The 17,122-nt window shown below is 43.4% G+C and overlaps 2 protein-coding genes across 2 annotated transcripts in view; one reads left to right on the top strand and one right to left on the bottom strand.

Moving 5' to 3' along the window:
- Positions 1–7,494, top strand: part of LOC110159930 (MAM domain-containing protein 2-like) — a 44,270-nt gene extending 36,776 nt beyond the window's left edge. Inside the window, exons 9-16 of the mRNA XM_055153220.1 lie at positions 40–180; positions 3,872–3,991; positions 4,770–4,909; positions 5,073–5,169; positions 5,520–5,672; positions 6,061–6,314; positions 6,788–6,872; positions 7,134–7,494. Coding sequence (XP_055009195.1) covers positions 40–180; positions 3,872–3,991; positions 4,770–4,909; positions 5,073–5,169; positions 5,520–5,672; positions 6,061–6,314; positions 6,788–6,872; positions 7,134–7,177 — 1,034 coding nt within the window. The 3' untranslated portion in view covers positions 7,178–7,494. The remainder of the gene's footprint in view (positions 1–39; positions 181–3,871; positions 3,992–4,769; positions 4,910–5,072; positions 5,170–5,519; positions 5,673–6,060; positions 6,315–6,787; positions 6,873–7,133) is intronic.
- Positions 7,495–10,002: 2,508 nt separating this feature from the next.
- Positions 10,003–16,752, bottom strand: LOC110159919 (annexin A1-like). Its single transcript, XM_020924514.2, has 11 exons — positions 16,581–16,752; positions 14,884–14,989; positions 14,724–14,818; positions 14,487–14,600; positions 14,268–14,358; positions 13,349–13,485; positions 12,442–12,535; positions 12,039–12,134; positions 11,569–11,627; positions 10,968–11,090; positions 10,003–10,518 (listed from the first exon to the last, which is right to left on the bottom strand). Exons 1-11 carry the CDS (start codon positions 16,650–16,652, stop codon positions 10,462–10,464), a joined length of 1,044 nt encoding a protein of 347 aa, XP_020780173.2. The 5' UTR covers positions 16,653–16,752; the 3' UTR covers positions 10,003–10,461.
- Between the last annotated feature and the right edge of the window lie 370 nt (positions 16,753–17,122).

The following is a 17,122-nucleotide window of genomic DNA, read 5'->3' as shown; positions in this document are numbered from 1 at the left end:
CACCTGAACCTTGTCCTCCATGTGTCTCCGCCCCTCCAGAGCCAACCTTTGACCCGTCGGTGGGCAGCTGTGACTTCGAGGAGGGGCTGTGTGGGTATGCCCAGGGCCACGGCGCCCCCTGGAGGAGAATCTCTGTCAAACCAAACCTCTTCAGGAACGGAGACCACACCACCGGATCAGGTACAGTCATTTGAAAAGGTTATCAGAGACTTGCAGTTTATTCTCTTTAATGTTTTCAAAAGCCAAATGTATTTTACCTCTATTCAAACATGATCCATCTTTCCTTCATAAAATACACTCTTATTGTATTCACTGATAAAACCTCTAGAAGATGGTCATGAAAACAATACTTTTAAACAGAGGAATCTGATTTAGCAGATGATCACGCTTGTGTTGTAAAGACATACTGTGCTTTCTTGGGGACATTTACTATTAAACTCTAACAAAGGTAAATAATAACAGTTATGTCATAGTATGAGTGGTAAGCACTACAGTGAGGACAAACTCCTCCCTGGTATTCGAGCTGAACTAATAAAAATTAGGTAATTGTTGTTTGCAGAACATCTGGACACAATTGATGCTTTTTTCCAAGTCTTCTTCCAAATAAAACTTCCACTTTAACAGCAACAACCTCCCAAATGTTTCGTTCCATTATGTTCTATTATTTGACATTTTGTTCATTGTGTGTGTTACAAGAAAAAAGAAATCTCCCACACATTCATTTTGTTTTTTTACTTGAGCACCCCCTAAACATTTCCTCATCCCCTGGTACTCTGTATATTGTGTATGCCATTTCTTTAATCATTACAACTTAAGGGACCATATTTTCTTCGTCACAATTATTTAGTGACAATATTACAGGCCTAAAATGTACTACAAAAAGAACATTTGTTCTTTGTTCAACACTCTTTTTTTCATGTCATTTATCACTTAAAGCGTTTCAGCAGGTCAGTCCCTTCTGCTCCCTTTTATATAACCTCAGCTCTTGCCCTCTGTGAACATGGTTTAGTTCATTCACTGGATCACATTCATATGCCAAACATTTTAGCAGAGTAAACATGTCTACAATATAGATAATAGATACTTTATTATCCCAAAGGACACACAACAAAAATATAGGTGATTATAAAATGAAGAACTGTTTCTGTCAGAAACATCACAATCGTGTGTCAGAGGAGAAAGACTTTTCCTAATAGAATCCAGGCAGTTCAGATTCCAGGTTTTGGACGTGTCTGGCTTTTGTGAGGTCTCTGGGTCTGTTTACGATGTGGGGCATCCTGCACATGCTCTGAAGAGGAACAGACACTCTGCTCCTGAGAACAGTATGTCCATACAGTGAGGTCAGAGCGTGTCCATGTTACAGAGTGAGGTCAGAGCGTGTCCATGTTACAGAGTGAGGTCAGAGCGTGTCCATGTTACAGAGTGAGGTCAGAGCGTGTCCATGTTACAGAGTGAGGTCAGAGTGTGTCCATGTTACAGAGTGAGGTCAGAGCGTGTCCATGTTACAGAGTGAGGTCAGAGCGTGTCCATGTTACAGACTGAGGTCAGAGTGTGTCCATGTTACAGAGTGAGGTCAGAGCGTGTCCATGTTACAGAGTGAGGTCAGAGCGTGTCCATGTTACAGAGTGAGGTCAGAGCGTGTCCATGTTACAGAGTGAGGTCAGAGCGTGTCCATGTTACAGAGTGAGTCAGAGCGTGTCCATGTTACAGAGTGAGGTCAGAGCGTGTCCATGTTACAGAGTGAGGTTAGATAATTATAACTGAACTTTCCTTTGGTTTCCTCACCAGTGTGTGGCAGTGTAGAACCATTTCAACAAAAACATCAGACAGAACTTGACTGATCTTACACATGACTGTACTAGTATATATAATAGGGTTATAATTTTTGAACTTTTTTTTCCAAAATCAAAGTCCTGCATCATGATTGGATGAACTTTTTGGTATAATTGAAGAAACCAAACTCCATTTTCAACAGTCTTTTACAAACGTCCCCTCAAAACAAAAAAATATTAAATACAGATTACAGCCAATGATATGAAATGCTAAGTTCTCACAAGGGCCATTACAAGTCAATTTGACTGAAAATGGATCAATAATAAGTTGTACTGTCATCATAATATACTGGAGTTTCAGTTTCTATTCTTGCTTTCACTTTATAAGCCATGTACATTTGGGAAAATCCATGTTGTTTAGTAGTGATATATTGTAGCTTACAGCTTTCCCAGAATCCTGGAGTTTCACTTTCACTTTCACTGTATAAGCCATGTAGATTTGGGGAAATCTGTTTTGTTCAGCTAGTGATATGTTGTAGCCCTAAAGCCATCCCAGAATTCTGGAGTTTCAGTTTCTGTTCTCACTTTCATACATGCACTATCATGTCAAATTGGTGAAGTTTGTGTTGTTCAAGCTGTTCCATAGTGAATGGTTAGCTCAGAATGTCACAGAGAAAGAGTTACAGCGAAGTTGAGAGGAACAAGAAGATTTGGAAAAAGAATGTGATTAATTTCAAGAAATCCACGATGGTGAGAGGGCCTATCCCATTAGTGCAAACCCCATTAATGGACGGAACAAGAATGCCACTAAAGAGAGACGTAATTGGCCGCTTTAAACACACGGCACCAGACATCAAAGGCCGGAACGATAGACTGAAGAAAATTTCCACCACCAGCGTCAATACTGGGAAGCAATCTGGAGTTGTGGTGAGGCTTCAAAGGATGTTCACCAACAGAGGCCACCAGGCACCACAATTCATCAGCTGCCAACACCACGTCCTGGACAGAGTACTACGCTTAGTGATGGACCAGGAGCTCGGAGCCAATACAAGGTCCCCAAACATTGAGTTCTTTTTTCATAAGCAATCTGATTAACAACTATAAAACATTGAAATCCAAATTTGTAAATGGAGCTAATGAGATTACTGATCGCTCAGGGTGGAGATATGATATGTGGTTTCTCTAACACCTGACAAGAGTTATGCGCTTCCATGATGAACATGGCCAATTCCCACTGGTGGAGTTTAAAAAAATACCCAACATCAGCAATGTTCACTGGAATTCAAGAGCCATCCTTGCAATTCTTGTCTTCATACTCATGCCAGATGCAAGGCATAGGCTGAAGCGAGTTTGTCTCTTCATTTGCACTGCATGGGCTGACCGATGGTTCTCAGACCAGAAGTTCCGTGTAGCCGACTTTGCTGAGTTAGAGGAGGCTTTAGTGCCTGACCAATCAGCACTGGGGTGTCTCAGAAGACACTGGAAGCAAGAGCCATCGAGAATTGATATCCCACACTGTAACCAATGGTGTGAACAAACAATCAAAGTGATGCAGGAAATTCATGCCACATGTAAGGACAAGAGCAACGTTCCACTTCGATTCATCGTTGCTAACCAACACTGACAATCATCATTTTTGGACTTTTAGTGGCCTATTTATTAGTATCTTTACCCTGATTATGTGTTTTGTTCCTGTGTTATTAAAGAGAAAATTGCCTTTGGTTATTTTATGATTGAACAGATATTAACCTTCTAACAGTTTTATTCTGATTGTTGGTAGGCTTAATGAAAACTTCATTTTGAGTCTGTGGGGGACTTTTTTTTTTAAAATATGACCAACTGAAGGTCAGTTCCTTTCATTACTAGCAAAAGTTCATCAAAATATGACACATGGTATAGAGGTTGTAAAAAAGTTATAACACTAATATATAAATGGACATCTTGAATGGACAATTTGAACATTTGTGTTTCTTATGAATTAGTTTGTCTCATTTTTGTGTCTGTCCTTTAAAAACACCAGAGTTTATGCATCATGTATTGTTGTACTGGTGTTGATTACACTCGTATCACTCAGTCTTTAATACTGTTTTGTGCTGCAGGCTCGTTCCTTTTGGCTCACTCTCATCTGGCTCCTGGCTCTGTGTACGTGAGCCGTCTGCTCGGCCCTAATCTGCCCGGCAACACCAAGTTCTGCCTCAGGTTCTACTTCTCCCTCAGAGGTACCACACTGTGAATGTGACCAGGCTCTCCGCTCTGTTCTCATGGGTGCCCTTCTCCTGTTCTGTATATTGCGACATAAAAATATCCCACTAAACGAGAATATTGAAAATACTCAATACCCCTGATACGCCGAACTAACTAATACTCTAAAGGCCTTGTTCTGAATAACTTGTATGAATCTGAAACACTATAGAGCTACTTGAACTTTATAACATCTACTCATGTTTTATCTGTATGTATCCTGCACACTCGGCTGAACCTGTGTCCCCAGAGTCTTCACCTGCAGACAGAGACATTCAAGTTTGTCTCATTCTCAGTTTATGGACATGTCTCATGTGAAGCTCAGAACCTCCAGAATTTCATCCCTGAGCTGCACAGGCTGCACTAGCACTGACTCATGACAGGTGCAGGTGCTGGGGTTTAGGGAGTGACTGTTCACATCAGAGAGACACATTTTAGATTTAAACACACTGGATTTTAGCACTGAAACTGGCAACCCAAATGAGACAGTCATGTGACCCTCTTTCTGCTTTCTGATTGGATAATTATATTGAATCAAAACACCAAATGATCACAGATATCATAATATTTTTGTAATTAAGAATTAATCACCATTACAATTGTTGTCATTGAAAGCTATATTTGATTTGAACATGTTTACTTTACAAAAGACATTTATAACACTGTAACATCTTTAGTCTTATATACTCTAGTAGCAGGAGAGTGTGGAGAGCCTGGGGTAGCCATACTGAGGAGAGATGTTGTGTTACTCCTCAGGGTATAACCAGACAGAGCAGGCGCTGAGTGTGTACCTGCAGCACGGCCTGGTCCAGGAGAAGATCTGGACTCAGGGAGAGAAGTCCAGAGGCATCTGGATCCAAGGAGATGTGAGCTTCACCACCAGCTCCCCCTCCAAGGTACCTGCACCAACCACACATGTCCACAGTCATTCTGCAGCTAGAGGAGGACTCACACTTGTCCTGGTTTGCTCTTGTTCTCATCCTGGTGTAGTCCAGGTTCAGTCCTGGTTTATCATCATCATATTATTGTGTTTGTGTGTGTGTGTGTGTGTGTGTTGAGGTGGTGTTTGTGAGCGTGTGCAGGAGCCTGTGGGACTGTGGCTCTGTTGCCCTTGATGACATCAGTCTGGAGTTGGGACACTGTGAGCTGGGGACAGGTATGTCCTTTTGTCCTCTCTGCAGAGACTGCACATGTGCTCTGCTTAGGCCTGTAGTGAGCCTCTGTTACCATCACTTCAATTCATTATTATAATCAACTGAAATTAAATATCACACTGTGACCTCTGACCTTTGCCCTGTGCAGATCTGCTGTCTCTCCCTGCACACTGTGACCTCTGACCTTTGCCCTGTGCAGGTCTGCTGTCTGTCCCTGCACACTGTGACCTCTGACCTTTGCCCTGTGCAGATCTGCTGTCTGTCCCTGCACACTGTGACCTCTGACCTTTGCCCTGTGCAGATCTGCTGTCTGTCCCTGCACACTGTGACCTCTGACCTTTGCCCTGTGCAGATCTGCTGTCTGTCCCTGCACACTGTGACTTTGAGGCGGGGCTCTGTGGGTACTCTCAGGACAGACACACTGATGATGCAGACTGGCACTGGAGAAAAGGGCCCACCCCCACGTCGTACACGGGGCCCCGGGGGGACCACACCACCGGCCTGGGTACTCTCTCACACACATGTCGGGTTTCCGTGCTTCAGGGGACATTTCTGTAGTGAACTCACAGGCTCAAAGAGGAGCCACAGACCACAGCAGACGCTCTTCATCATGTAGTTGTTGCCATGGTTCTGCTAACATCACACATGTTTGAGTATCATACTCATCATTCAGATCAGTCAAACAGAAGAGGACTAACACGTACTGACATCATTTGACAAACATGAACAATTACTGACGTTCTTCTTTTCTTAATGAAGCTGAATGTGCCTGTAATAACACATACTGTATGTACATTAAAGTGCGATCATTAGAAACAGAATGTTGTGTACACCAGTGGACTGTAGTGAGATGCAGTACTGCTCCAGTCGTACCTCACCACACTGTGTTGTAGGACACTATGTGCACCTGGAGGCGTCCCCCCTGCTCCCAGGACAGAGTGCCCGGCTGCGCTCCCCCTCTCTGCGGGGCTCCCGGGGGCCCCAGTGCCTCCTCTTCCACTTCCACATGTACGGCTCTGGCACGGGGCGTCTGAGTGTGCACGTGGACGAGGGCGGAGATGTGCGCACGCTGTGGGAGAAGGACGGGGAGCAGAGCATGGGCTGGCTCAGGGCACAGCTGCAGTACCAAAGCGACAGGCAGCATCAGGTAAGGTTCCACACTGGTACTTTAACACAAACTAGACTAAGGCTGGTCAGGCAGAGGACAGGAGCCAGCACACACACTCACACGATTTGGTTTTCAATGATATGGAGATGGATGGCTTTGCCAGAAATGTTCCACACTACAGCATTAAACGCATCTATCTCCAAGGAGACGTGCGTATGTCTGACCGATATGAGAGAACACAAACACCACAGAACACAACATACACACACTAGAGTAACATATATATACTTTAAAAGTGTCTGACATAAACATATTATAAATGTGTGAACTGTGTGATGTGTTTGATTATTTCATTTCAAGTGTGTGTATTAAAACATATGATACATATATAATAACATATATTATAACATACACAAGAGGAGAGTATGTCACTGTGGGCTCTGTCTAACCTAGTGTGTGTACATGTGTGTGTACATGTGTGTGTGTGCCTTTGTGTGTGTGTGTTTGTGCAGATTGTATTTGAAGCCACCAGGGGGCCCTCTGTACGCAGTGACATTGCCATCGATGACATCCGTCTGGAGAGTGGCCCCTGCCCAGGTACTTCACAGACAGTCAGTGTACTACAGTCTCTGTACTGCAAACTGTACTACAGTGTATTACAGGCTGTGTACTACAGGCTGTGTAATACAGGCTGTGTACTACAGGCTGTAGTACACAGTAAGGTACTCTTAATTGAGTAGTAGTTTGCACATTGTACTTCTACTTGAGTAATAGAGTACTATTCTTTGAGGTAACAGTACTCTCTCTTGTGTGCGTCTGGCTACTCTTTAACATTTGTCATATTTGTGTTTGTCACAGTGGAAGAGCTGGACGTCAGACTAAGTTCTAATGAGCTGGAGTAGATGTGGTCGTGTTGTACAGTGTGAGAGAGCGCCCCCTAATGACGAGGGGCATAAGAAACTCTGAGTGGAACTCTGAGGGCGTGGGACTGGACAAAGCTGACCTTTAGTAGTTTACAGATGAGACGCGACAAACACAACCTCTCATCCATAGATAAATTATATACAGGACATTGTCTCTTCACATGTTCACAGAGACATAAAGATCACTCCTTAAAGTCGCTTGTACTTTACAAGATGTTCATGAATTGTACAGAAAGATTTGTTGATATGTATTTCTAAACTTTCTAAAAGAGTTAATAAAGTTTTAACTCCAAAAATGAGGCAATTTTCTTTCCTGGGATCCAGAACACGCACTTCTTCTACACTGTTGTGAGTCTGGTCACCAGTGAATCTCCCTGTTTTCAGATGCTGTGATTGACAGATGGATTAGCCAATCAGGGACACACATGATCCGTCTGTATCAAAACAAATATGGCTGCTTATGAGGGAAAAAGAAAGGAAGGAAATATGACAGGGACTGAAAAACATCACAGATTTCTGCAGAATCAATGAAGCACTAAACTGTGATGTGGGGAGAGAAAGGTCATTTTGTTTGTAATGGTGATGACCAATGAGCTCCTCCATCTGATTGGATGATTACGTTTACAAGACTGATTCAATCTGTAAAAAATACAGAGATATAAGAGTCTGGAATTGCCAGGCAACCAGTTTTCAGTAAGATCTTAAATACAAAAACACACACAAAAACCAAAATGAAGCAAGACAAACCTGTTTCAGCCATATTTTCAGATGTATATGTCTAATGATGTGGCCATTTTACTCACAAAATACCCAAGGTCTCCAACCTGTAGCTCAGGAGCTACCAGTAGTGCTCCTCTGCCTTCTGAGTAACTTTCAGGGATTTCTGAATCATATGTATTGTGCTGAGTGACTTAATTAATTAGTGATTTAATTAATTACAAGCCTTTTACCATTGTACATGTATCATTCTGATCACCAGTCCCCAGTAAATGAATGGATCCATATGGTTCCACATGTGGGGCTGGCTCTCTCCCCAGACACTTCCTCCAGCTCCTGTTCCCAAGAGACAGTGCCTCCTTCCTCCAGCGTGTCCTGGGTCTTCCCTGGGGCCTCCTCCTGGTGAGACATGGACAGACGTCCTCTCCTCAACTGCCCCTCTCAACGTGGAGGAGCAGCAGCTCTACTCTGAGCTCCTCCCTTTTCTATACGCCCAGCCACAGATCCACATGATAATCTCACACTCCATCCTTCCCTCACTGAACCAGGACTAAACCAGGACTAAACCAGGACTAAACCAGGACTAAACCAGGAATAAACCAGGAATAAAGCAGGACTAAACTAGGACTAAATCAGGACTAAACCAGGAATAAACCAGGAATAAAGCAGGACTAAACCAGGACTAAATCAGGACTAAACCAGGACTAAACCAGGACTAAACCAGGACTAAATCAGGACTAAACCAGGAATAAAGCAGGACTAAATCAGGACTAAACAGGAAAAACCAGGACTAAACCAGGACTAAACCAGGACCAAAGCAGGACTAAACCAGGACTAAAGCAGGACTAAATCAGGACTAAACCAGGGCTAAAACAGGTCTGACCCAGGACCAGACTAAAATCCTGACCGTTCTGTAGATGTCATGCAGCCGAAACATGCTGTCAAGGTAAAATACACCTCCTGTAGAAAAGAAGACAAGATCAACTGTTTTGGATTTGGATCTGGATGATCTTCATCCCAGCTGCTTCACACTTGGCTGCAGCCTCAGTGCATGTTACAGGTCCTGGTTTGATTGACAGATTCAGAATCCAGTTCAAAGAGGAATATATGTTTGCTGGTTTGAAGACGTGCACTTTTGAATATAAGCAAAGTATAAGCAGTGCATGAAAAAGAAAGGCTTTCCTCCTGTTCACTGCTACATTTTAAACAAAACCAACAAGAATATATTCATAGAATAAGAGGAAATGTACACAAAATGAAAAATGTTTTTCTAAAATATTTTAACAGTCTCAGGGTGCACCAAACAAAATCAACAGGCAGAGGATAATCTCTTGTAGTTGCCTCCTATGCTCAGTAGATGGCGTGATAACATAAACTGGTGGAATAACCCGCCTACTGCAGCCAGAGTCTTCACCTGCAGACAGACACAGACAAGTGCTTCTCATTCTCAGTTTATGGACAAGCCTCATGTGAAGCTCAGAACCTCCAGAATTCCCTCCCTGAGCTACAGAGGCTGCACTAGCACTGACTCATGACTGCTGGGGTGCTGGGGTTTAGGCAGTGACTGTTCAGATCAGAGAGACATTTTCTCATCTCAAGAACGAAGACATTAACTTCTTAACACAAATAAATGGGCCATCGTGTTCCCTGCTTTTGTAATTCAGAATAAATCATCATTACAATTGTTATCAGCAAATGCTCTTTGATATGGACATGTTCACCTCAAATATAGAGACAGTCATGTCAAAATGTTACAGACAGTTCATTTAAAAGAGAAAAAACTAAAGTACAGTTACAAAAGAAAAGAAAAAGAGGCCAAACCTCCAATCCAGTGTCATTTGAAAGAGGAAGGTGAGACGGCCCCTGAGACTGTGGTTTTACGGCTTTTGTACAGTTTCTTTTGTTTTCTTCCATTGTTGCATACAAAGTGTTTTTGGTTTTTTATCATTTACATTTATGGATGTACCATTTAGAGTGAAAACAGATTGAGAATGTATTTATCTCATGAGCATTACCTTTAATCATAGCTATTAGCAAACAAGACATCATGTTTTAATAATGTAATACAAAAAGAGAAAAAGTCTGTGTGAAGGCAAAGAGACAAAATCCTTTAATCTGGAGTACAGTACTGTGACTACACCATGTAACATACATTAGAAAATACACTTAAATGAAGAGATTCAGTATTTTGTAACTAAATGCATTTGACAGTACAAGTCCTCGTCCCAACACTGTTAGTGAGACATCCATTATTTTCACACATGATGTTCTAATGAGTGAATGGTTCAATCCATCAGCTCAATCCTTTGTGAAGAATAAAAGACAACTCATAAATCACAGGCACTTTATTGTGAAATGACATAATAAGTACAAGTTATTTTTGCTCTCTTCTGAAACTCCTGATGATGACTCTAAAGTCTGAATGATTCCAATAAAAGTGTCCAGTCAAACAACTATCACACATCTCTCTTCCTCCAGTGCCTTCAATGGGAGATGGACAGGTGCAGATGGACAGGTGCAGTATTGACAGGTGGGGATGAACAGGGTTACTCGGGTCCACAAAGTCCCAGCAGCACCTTCTGGAAGTGTTTCTCCGTGTCCCTCTGCAGACACAGACAACAGGTTGCTCAGAGTGAGGTCATTGTTGTGGAATGCTGCATTCCCTGCATAGTCTTAGCGAGGATCTGTTCTTTAACATTATCACTTTTTTGGTCAGTCCACCTCACAAAAGTGGTTTACTATGCTCTTCTCATTTTATCTCAGCCAGCTTGTCTCCAGACTGCTCTTTTTTTAGCTCTAATTTAAACTTCCTTGTGTGGAAGCAGAGTCAGGCTTGAATAGACAGTACTAACACGCAGTGTTGAGTGTTCAAGTTCACCGATGGTAAATAAACTGCCTCAGACCTCCAAGTCTGCCTCTCTGGACATCTCTAGGACTGTCTCTAGGACTCCTTAGGACAACACATATTTTCCCTAACACTCATGACAGTGCGAGGAGCACGTGAGGAGCAGAATCAGTGTGTTAAAGTTTATGCTGGGGTGAGGGCAGTTACCACAATGTCCTCCTGAAGGTAGCGGTTGTACATGGCGTAGTACTCCCTCACGATCTTCTTCAGGTCCACCTCAGAGCGGCTCACCAGCACTCGGATCAGAGACTTCTCACATGTGCCATGGCCCTGTCAGGAGAAACATCTCACTTTAGCAGAAGACTATAGAGTAGAGGAGGAGAAAAAGGGCGAGGCATAGGAAGAGATCAGAGACTGTTCAGGAGAAACATCTAAACAGCTCACTGGGAGCTCACAGAGGAGAAGAGAAGAGAGGGCAGAGAGAGAGATGAGAAGCGAAGAGGAAAGGGAAAGGAGAAGAGGTAAAACACTCACCCATTCACACACACCAGTGTACACAGACACCGGGAGTGAGGTGGGTTAAGTGTCTTGCCTAAGAACACAACAGCATTATTGATTGGTGGGAATCGCGCCGCCAACCTGTGAGTCAGTGGATTTGAGCACTTTACAAATAATGCTTCATGTGGAGAGTGGGATTTGAACCACTGACCTTCAGCTCAGAGAAGAGGAGAGGAGAGGGTGGAGGACAGAAGAGAGGAGGAGATGGAGAAAGGAGATAGAGGGAGGAGAGAGCAGAGAGCAGTGTCACCTTCATGGCCTCGTGCAGTTTCTCAGCGAAGAAAGCCGGAGTGTTCCAGCACACTTTGACTGTAACACACAGATCCACAAGATCAGGATTATTCATGAACGAGGGATGATTCTGATGACAGTGAACAGGCCCGAGACAGAAGAGTCCCAGTCCACTGCGCGCACACACACACACACGCACACACACGCACACACACGCACACACGCACACACACGCACACACACGCACACACACACACACACACACACGCACACACACGCACACACACGCACACACACGCACACACACACACACACGCACACACACACACACACACGCACACACGCACACACACGCACACACACGCACACACGCACGCACACACGCACGCACACACACACGCGCACACACACACACACACGCACACGCACACACACGCACGCACACATAGACAGAAGAGTGGACAGAAACAGGAGGGAGAGGAGTCTGACCGATGTCGATGAGGCAGTCCTCGATGTCCCCCTTGAGCTCACACTTCAGGGCCTTGGGCAGGGACAGGTCACTCACAGCGGCGTATTTCTCGAACGCTGCAGAACACACACTGTCAGGTCTGAGGCTGTATGTGTGTATGTCTGACAGACACTGAAGGTCCAACAGTAGATACACATTTAACATAAAATTATCATTCTACCAACAATAGCCTGGATTTATGTGAAAACTAATCTGATACAGACATGGTCCAAGGGTAGGGTATGTTATCACATCATGTTGTATTTCATTTTGTTAAACTGAGCATGCCCAGATACTGGGTATGTTGCTATAGTAACCATACCTTGGACAAATAATATTTTAGAGATTTCTCAGAGAGCTGTAAATCCCAGAGGAGGTACTCACTCTTGGAGAGTTGGACTGCACTGCGAGTGGTCAGGATCTCGATGAAGGCGTCCACATTGGTCCCTTTCTGTTTCTCCCCCGCCTCAAACAGAATCTGCAGGACACAACACACATGGACACAGGTAAACTAAGACAAAAAAAAGAGAAATGTTGAAAGGTTGGAATCATGTGTACTTCCAAAACACACAAAAACTCAGGTCAAATGATTATGTTATCTGATTATTGAGGTTTCCAACCATGGACATGTACCCACTGACACCAGAACCACCTGCACAAGCACAGACCTGCGCTGGGTCTGTGTACTTCTCAGACTGTTGTTGTGGAAAAACTTATTTAGATCTTGAAGAAATAATAATTAACCCATTTGTGAAGCCCGGGGAGTTTTTGGAATACAGACAAAAGTTTATTCTTGTTACATCAGATATGGACAGGGCCTACGCCTGCCCTGACCAACAGCCTCTCCTCACCAGCAGTATGCCCCCACCTCCCCACATGTTACAAAGCACCAAGTTTACACAGACTGAGATGACCAGAGGACATACATTTCAAAGTGAGAAGGTGACGGCTCCTACTGAGGTGTGGCCACATGTGCTTGATCTGATTTGCTTCCACAGTCACCTGCATTTGTCACTTCCTCACAAGATCAGTAAGCAAAAGGAACAGAAGTATTTACACTGAAGACTCTTTCTGACAATGTCTTTAACGACCAAAGCAAATGAGTTTCAGTTACAAGACCAAATGTGTTTCTAAAAAGATAAACTAATCATGATTTAATTTAATCAATCAATCATAATCGATATTTTCCTGTGGGGGTCTGATCTTGGGTATAAATCACATTCATTTACAAAAAGACAGATTTCCATCACACTGTACTGTGTTCTTCTGTGTTGGTGTTGGGGGCAGTTACCTCTGCGTCCTTCTGCGCCAGCTGCATGTCCACCTCTGTACTGGTGCTTCTGCTGGTCCTATACAGAGCCAGGAGGGCCTTCTCAAAGTCTCCTCTGGCCTCAGTCTTCAACACCTCCTCCAGCTCCACATCGTACTCTGCACACAGCACACAACAGGACTAAAACAGGACTAAAACAGAAACTAAACAAGGCCCAAACCAGAAGTGAAATAAGACAAAACCAGGGCTAAAACCAGGACTAAACCGAGACTAACCCAGATCTAGATCACGACTAAAAAGAATCTAAACCAGGTCTAACCCAGGTCCACACACATGACTCACACCAAGTGGAATTCACACAAACAGAGCAGTAAAAGGCCTCTGTCATCAGGCTCTGTGGAGCGGCTCATTTGGTTTAAGCACTACAGACCTAAACTTATTTTGAGGTAATAATTGTTTTCCTGCAGCACTCACTAACCATCAGGTTGAAAGTTCAGTTCCCACTCTGGGTACATGTTTGTGTTCTCTGGGCCCGACAGCATGTCTGCTGTGTTACAAACATTTTATACCCCAACTTCTATCCAGAATATCAAATCAAAGTACACCCCAGATAGTTACAGGGACAAAACTACAACTGTCATGAAAGGTGCACTGTGTCCTTTTTTTGTTTTCTTGCCACCTGTTTGTCTCCATGGAGATGTATGGCATTAAACTTATCTATCTCCATGGAAACATGAAGCAACAACACCAGCCAATTTACAGCTCAGATCTGTGGAAAGGCACCCTGACTCATAATAAGAATACATGTTGTTTCTATAATCCAAACCTGTAATGGCAGACCTTTGGAAAAAGTGACATAGTGCAGCTTTAAAGTGTGTATCAGCTCTAAAGGAGAGAGGGGGAATGTGACAATAAGAATGTGCAGAGAATTCCCACAGACCATGTTTGAAGACCCTGCTGATGTCCTGGATCTCCGCTCTGGTTCTCGTGGCCAAGATCTCCACCAGAACATCTTCATCTGTTCCTAAACGCTGAGAAACATCACACATCCCATCAGAAAATAAAATTAAAATGTTACTAATGCCTTAATCTGGTTTGAACCCAGATCTGAGAAGTCTTTTTTTCAGGGTCTGTGTAGCTGATGAGAGCTGACATTTACCTTGGTGGCCTTCCTGATGCAGAAGGCGTCAAACTGAGCTGGAGGCATGAGCAGAGCCAGGGCCACGTCCTCCAGGTCTCCTCTCAGAGCAGACTTCAGCTCTTTTTCCAGGCGCTGCCCACAACAGAACATCAGCATGTCATGGTTAAAAGGTTACTCTTCAGAAATGGTCCTACAGTACTTCTTCTGTGGTGGACCTTCTCTGATGGTGGGTCTATTCTCCTGTGTTGGACCTACCTTCCCAGTAGTGGCCTCGTACACAGCCTTGATCTTCTGCCTCTGCTCGTTGCTCCTCATCACCAGCACAGAGATGATCACGTCCTCGTCCACGCCTGCCACACGCAGAGCAGAGCATTTGAACATGTGTCATTGGCTGCTCACATGTCACATGACTTACCTCTGGCTTTGATGGCGCTCTCCAGGACAGAAACATCGTGGCTGGCGTTGAAGTTTGGGTACGGAACCACTGTGCCGTAGTACTTGGGTTTGGGCTTCTCTTTCACCTACACAACACAACATCTGTTTGATCGCTCACCGTAAACTGTATAAAGAAAACTAAGACTTAGAGTTCCTGTTTGTCTCCAGACTTCACCTGGCTTCAGCTGGAGGCTGCTGTGAAGCCTGGCCTACAGGACCCAGAGGAGGGACACTTTTGTCCTGAGGAGTGTACTCTTCTCGTATTGCCCTGGATCAGATGACTCTACCTGTTGAGCTTTTCTATTATTATTGTATTTACTGCTCAGTGTGCTTAAACCGCCCCTTGAGGACAAATAAAGTGATTTTGATTAAGCTGTGTTGACTGTGGAATGTTTATTATTAGTATTATTATTTTAATATACACTTCTGGTCAAAAGTTTTAGAACACCCTAATTTTTCCAGTTATTTATTGCAATTCAAGTCGTGCAAGTCCAGTGAAGAGCTTGAAATGGTACAAATGTAAGAACTGAACAGACAGAGGTTAAAAAAAAAAGAACAAAACACAAGTCCAAGCTCTGCCAAAACAACCTCAGTAAACAAGAACAAGATGGTGAGTTTGAAAACCTGGAGTGTCCAGTACAGTGTCCAGACTTAAAGCCCATGGAGCTTGTTTGGGATGAACTGGACAGAAGAGTGAAGCAACCTACAAGTGCCACACATTTATAACTTACAGCTTTATAACTTATAACACATTTATTAACTTCTGCAACAGACTTGGGAAGAACTTTCTGAACAATATTTCTGTTGTAAAAAGAATGAGCCACGAGTGTGTTCAGCTGTTATGTCTGCCAAAGGTGGACACACACACATCAATCTAAAGTTTAGAATTCATTTTAGTCAACAGTAAACAGTAAAAAAAAAAAAAAAAAATGGAAAAAGTGTGGTGTTCTAAAACTTTTGACCGGTAGTGTAGTTTCAACTAGTTTAAATGAACTGTGTGTAGCCTGTGCCCTTACTGGTTTAAAAAGGTACTACAACCACAACACAAAAGCAGATAGACACACATCCAAGTTTGTCATGTGAGACTCATTCTGCTTTCTGACTGAATCATCAAATAAAACAATAACATCAATAAATCAGAATTAAGTAAAAGCAATATTTGATTTGAACACGCTGAACTCATATGTGGGGGCACAGATAGGACATGTTTATGAAATGTGAAAATCACATTCTACATACCCTCCCTTTAAATTTAGAAAGCAGGCACAGGTATAAGCAACTGAAATAGTGCCTGTGTTGCCTTGTGAAAGTAAAGTCTCATGTAATCTTGATCCAAAAATATGTAATGAAACCATTTGATCTTCCAGAATTGAAGACAGGTACACAAGATTTTTAGCTTTTATCACCACTACTACTAATGTGGGGAGGTAAAGGTCCAATCCTCCAGTGCAGGCAAAGACAGTTTAGATTGTTGTCATGTTAATCTTTCTAATTAAATATGTGTATATGTGTATTGCCACAACAGCAGACACTGTTACACCTACATCAAGACTTCAGGAAGAGTCTGTATCTCTGTTTGTATGTAGATGTTTATATAAGAGATCCATTTCCCATCTCACTCTTACCAAGTGTCACACCTGCCGGGGCAACAGGTGTATTCAAATATGTTGCACTCACCTTCACTGTGTCGTCGTCCCCAGATTTGCGGTCCTTGATAACGTCATTGAAGAACTTCTTGAAGAACGCCATGCTGCTCTCTGGACCTGACGATCTAAAATGTCTCTCCTAAACAGAGTGGAGTTTGTGTCTCTTGTGAAGGAGCAGCTCACACGCCCTTTCACGAATCTCAGGTGTGTCTGCGGAAGTTACGGGGTTAAATACAGTGGCCACGCCCCTCCGTGTGAGCTAGCCCCGCCCCCCTGTCGCACTTGTGGGTCGGACTACATACCTGAGACAGAGGGGTGGGGTTAAAAGTAGTAGCCACGCCCCCTGTTTCAGGTGTGGGTGGGGCTACATACCTGTTGGGAGATGGACCGGTTCAGCCAGGTCCTGAACTGTGGAGTCGGCCTAATGACGAGTGTTTACACTGACCTTACACTGAGCAGGAGTACTTTTATACACAGCAGGAGTACTTTTATACTCAGCAGGAGTACTTTTATACTGAGCAGGAGTACTTTTATACTGAGCAGGAGTACTTTTATACTGAGCAGAGGAGTACT

Source organism: Boleophthalmus pectinirostris, unplaced genomic scaffold (genome assembly GCF_026225935.1).
Source record: "Boleophthalmus pectinirostris isolate CB_2022bp ecotype Guang Dong unplaced genomic scaffold, ASM2622593v1 HiC_scaffold_18, whole genome shotgun sequence".
In the NCBI taxonomy this organism is placed as follows: Eukaryota; Metazoa; Chordata; class Actinopteri; order Gobiiformes; family Gobiidae; genus Boleophthalmus; species Boleophthalmus pectinirostris.
The sequence above is the reverse complement of the archived record's forward strand: the minus strand, read 5'-3'. Positions and strand labels throughout refer to the sequence as shown.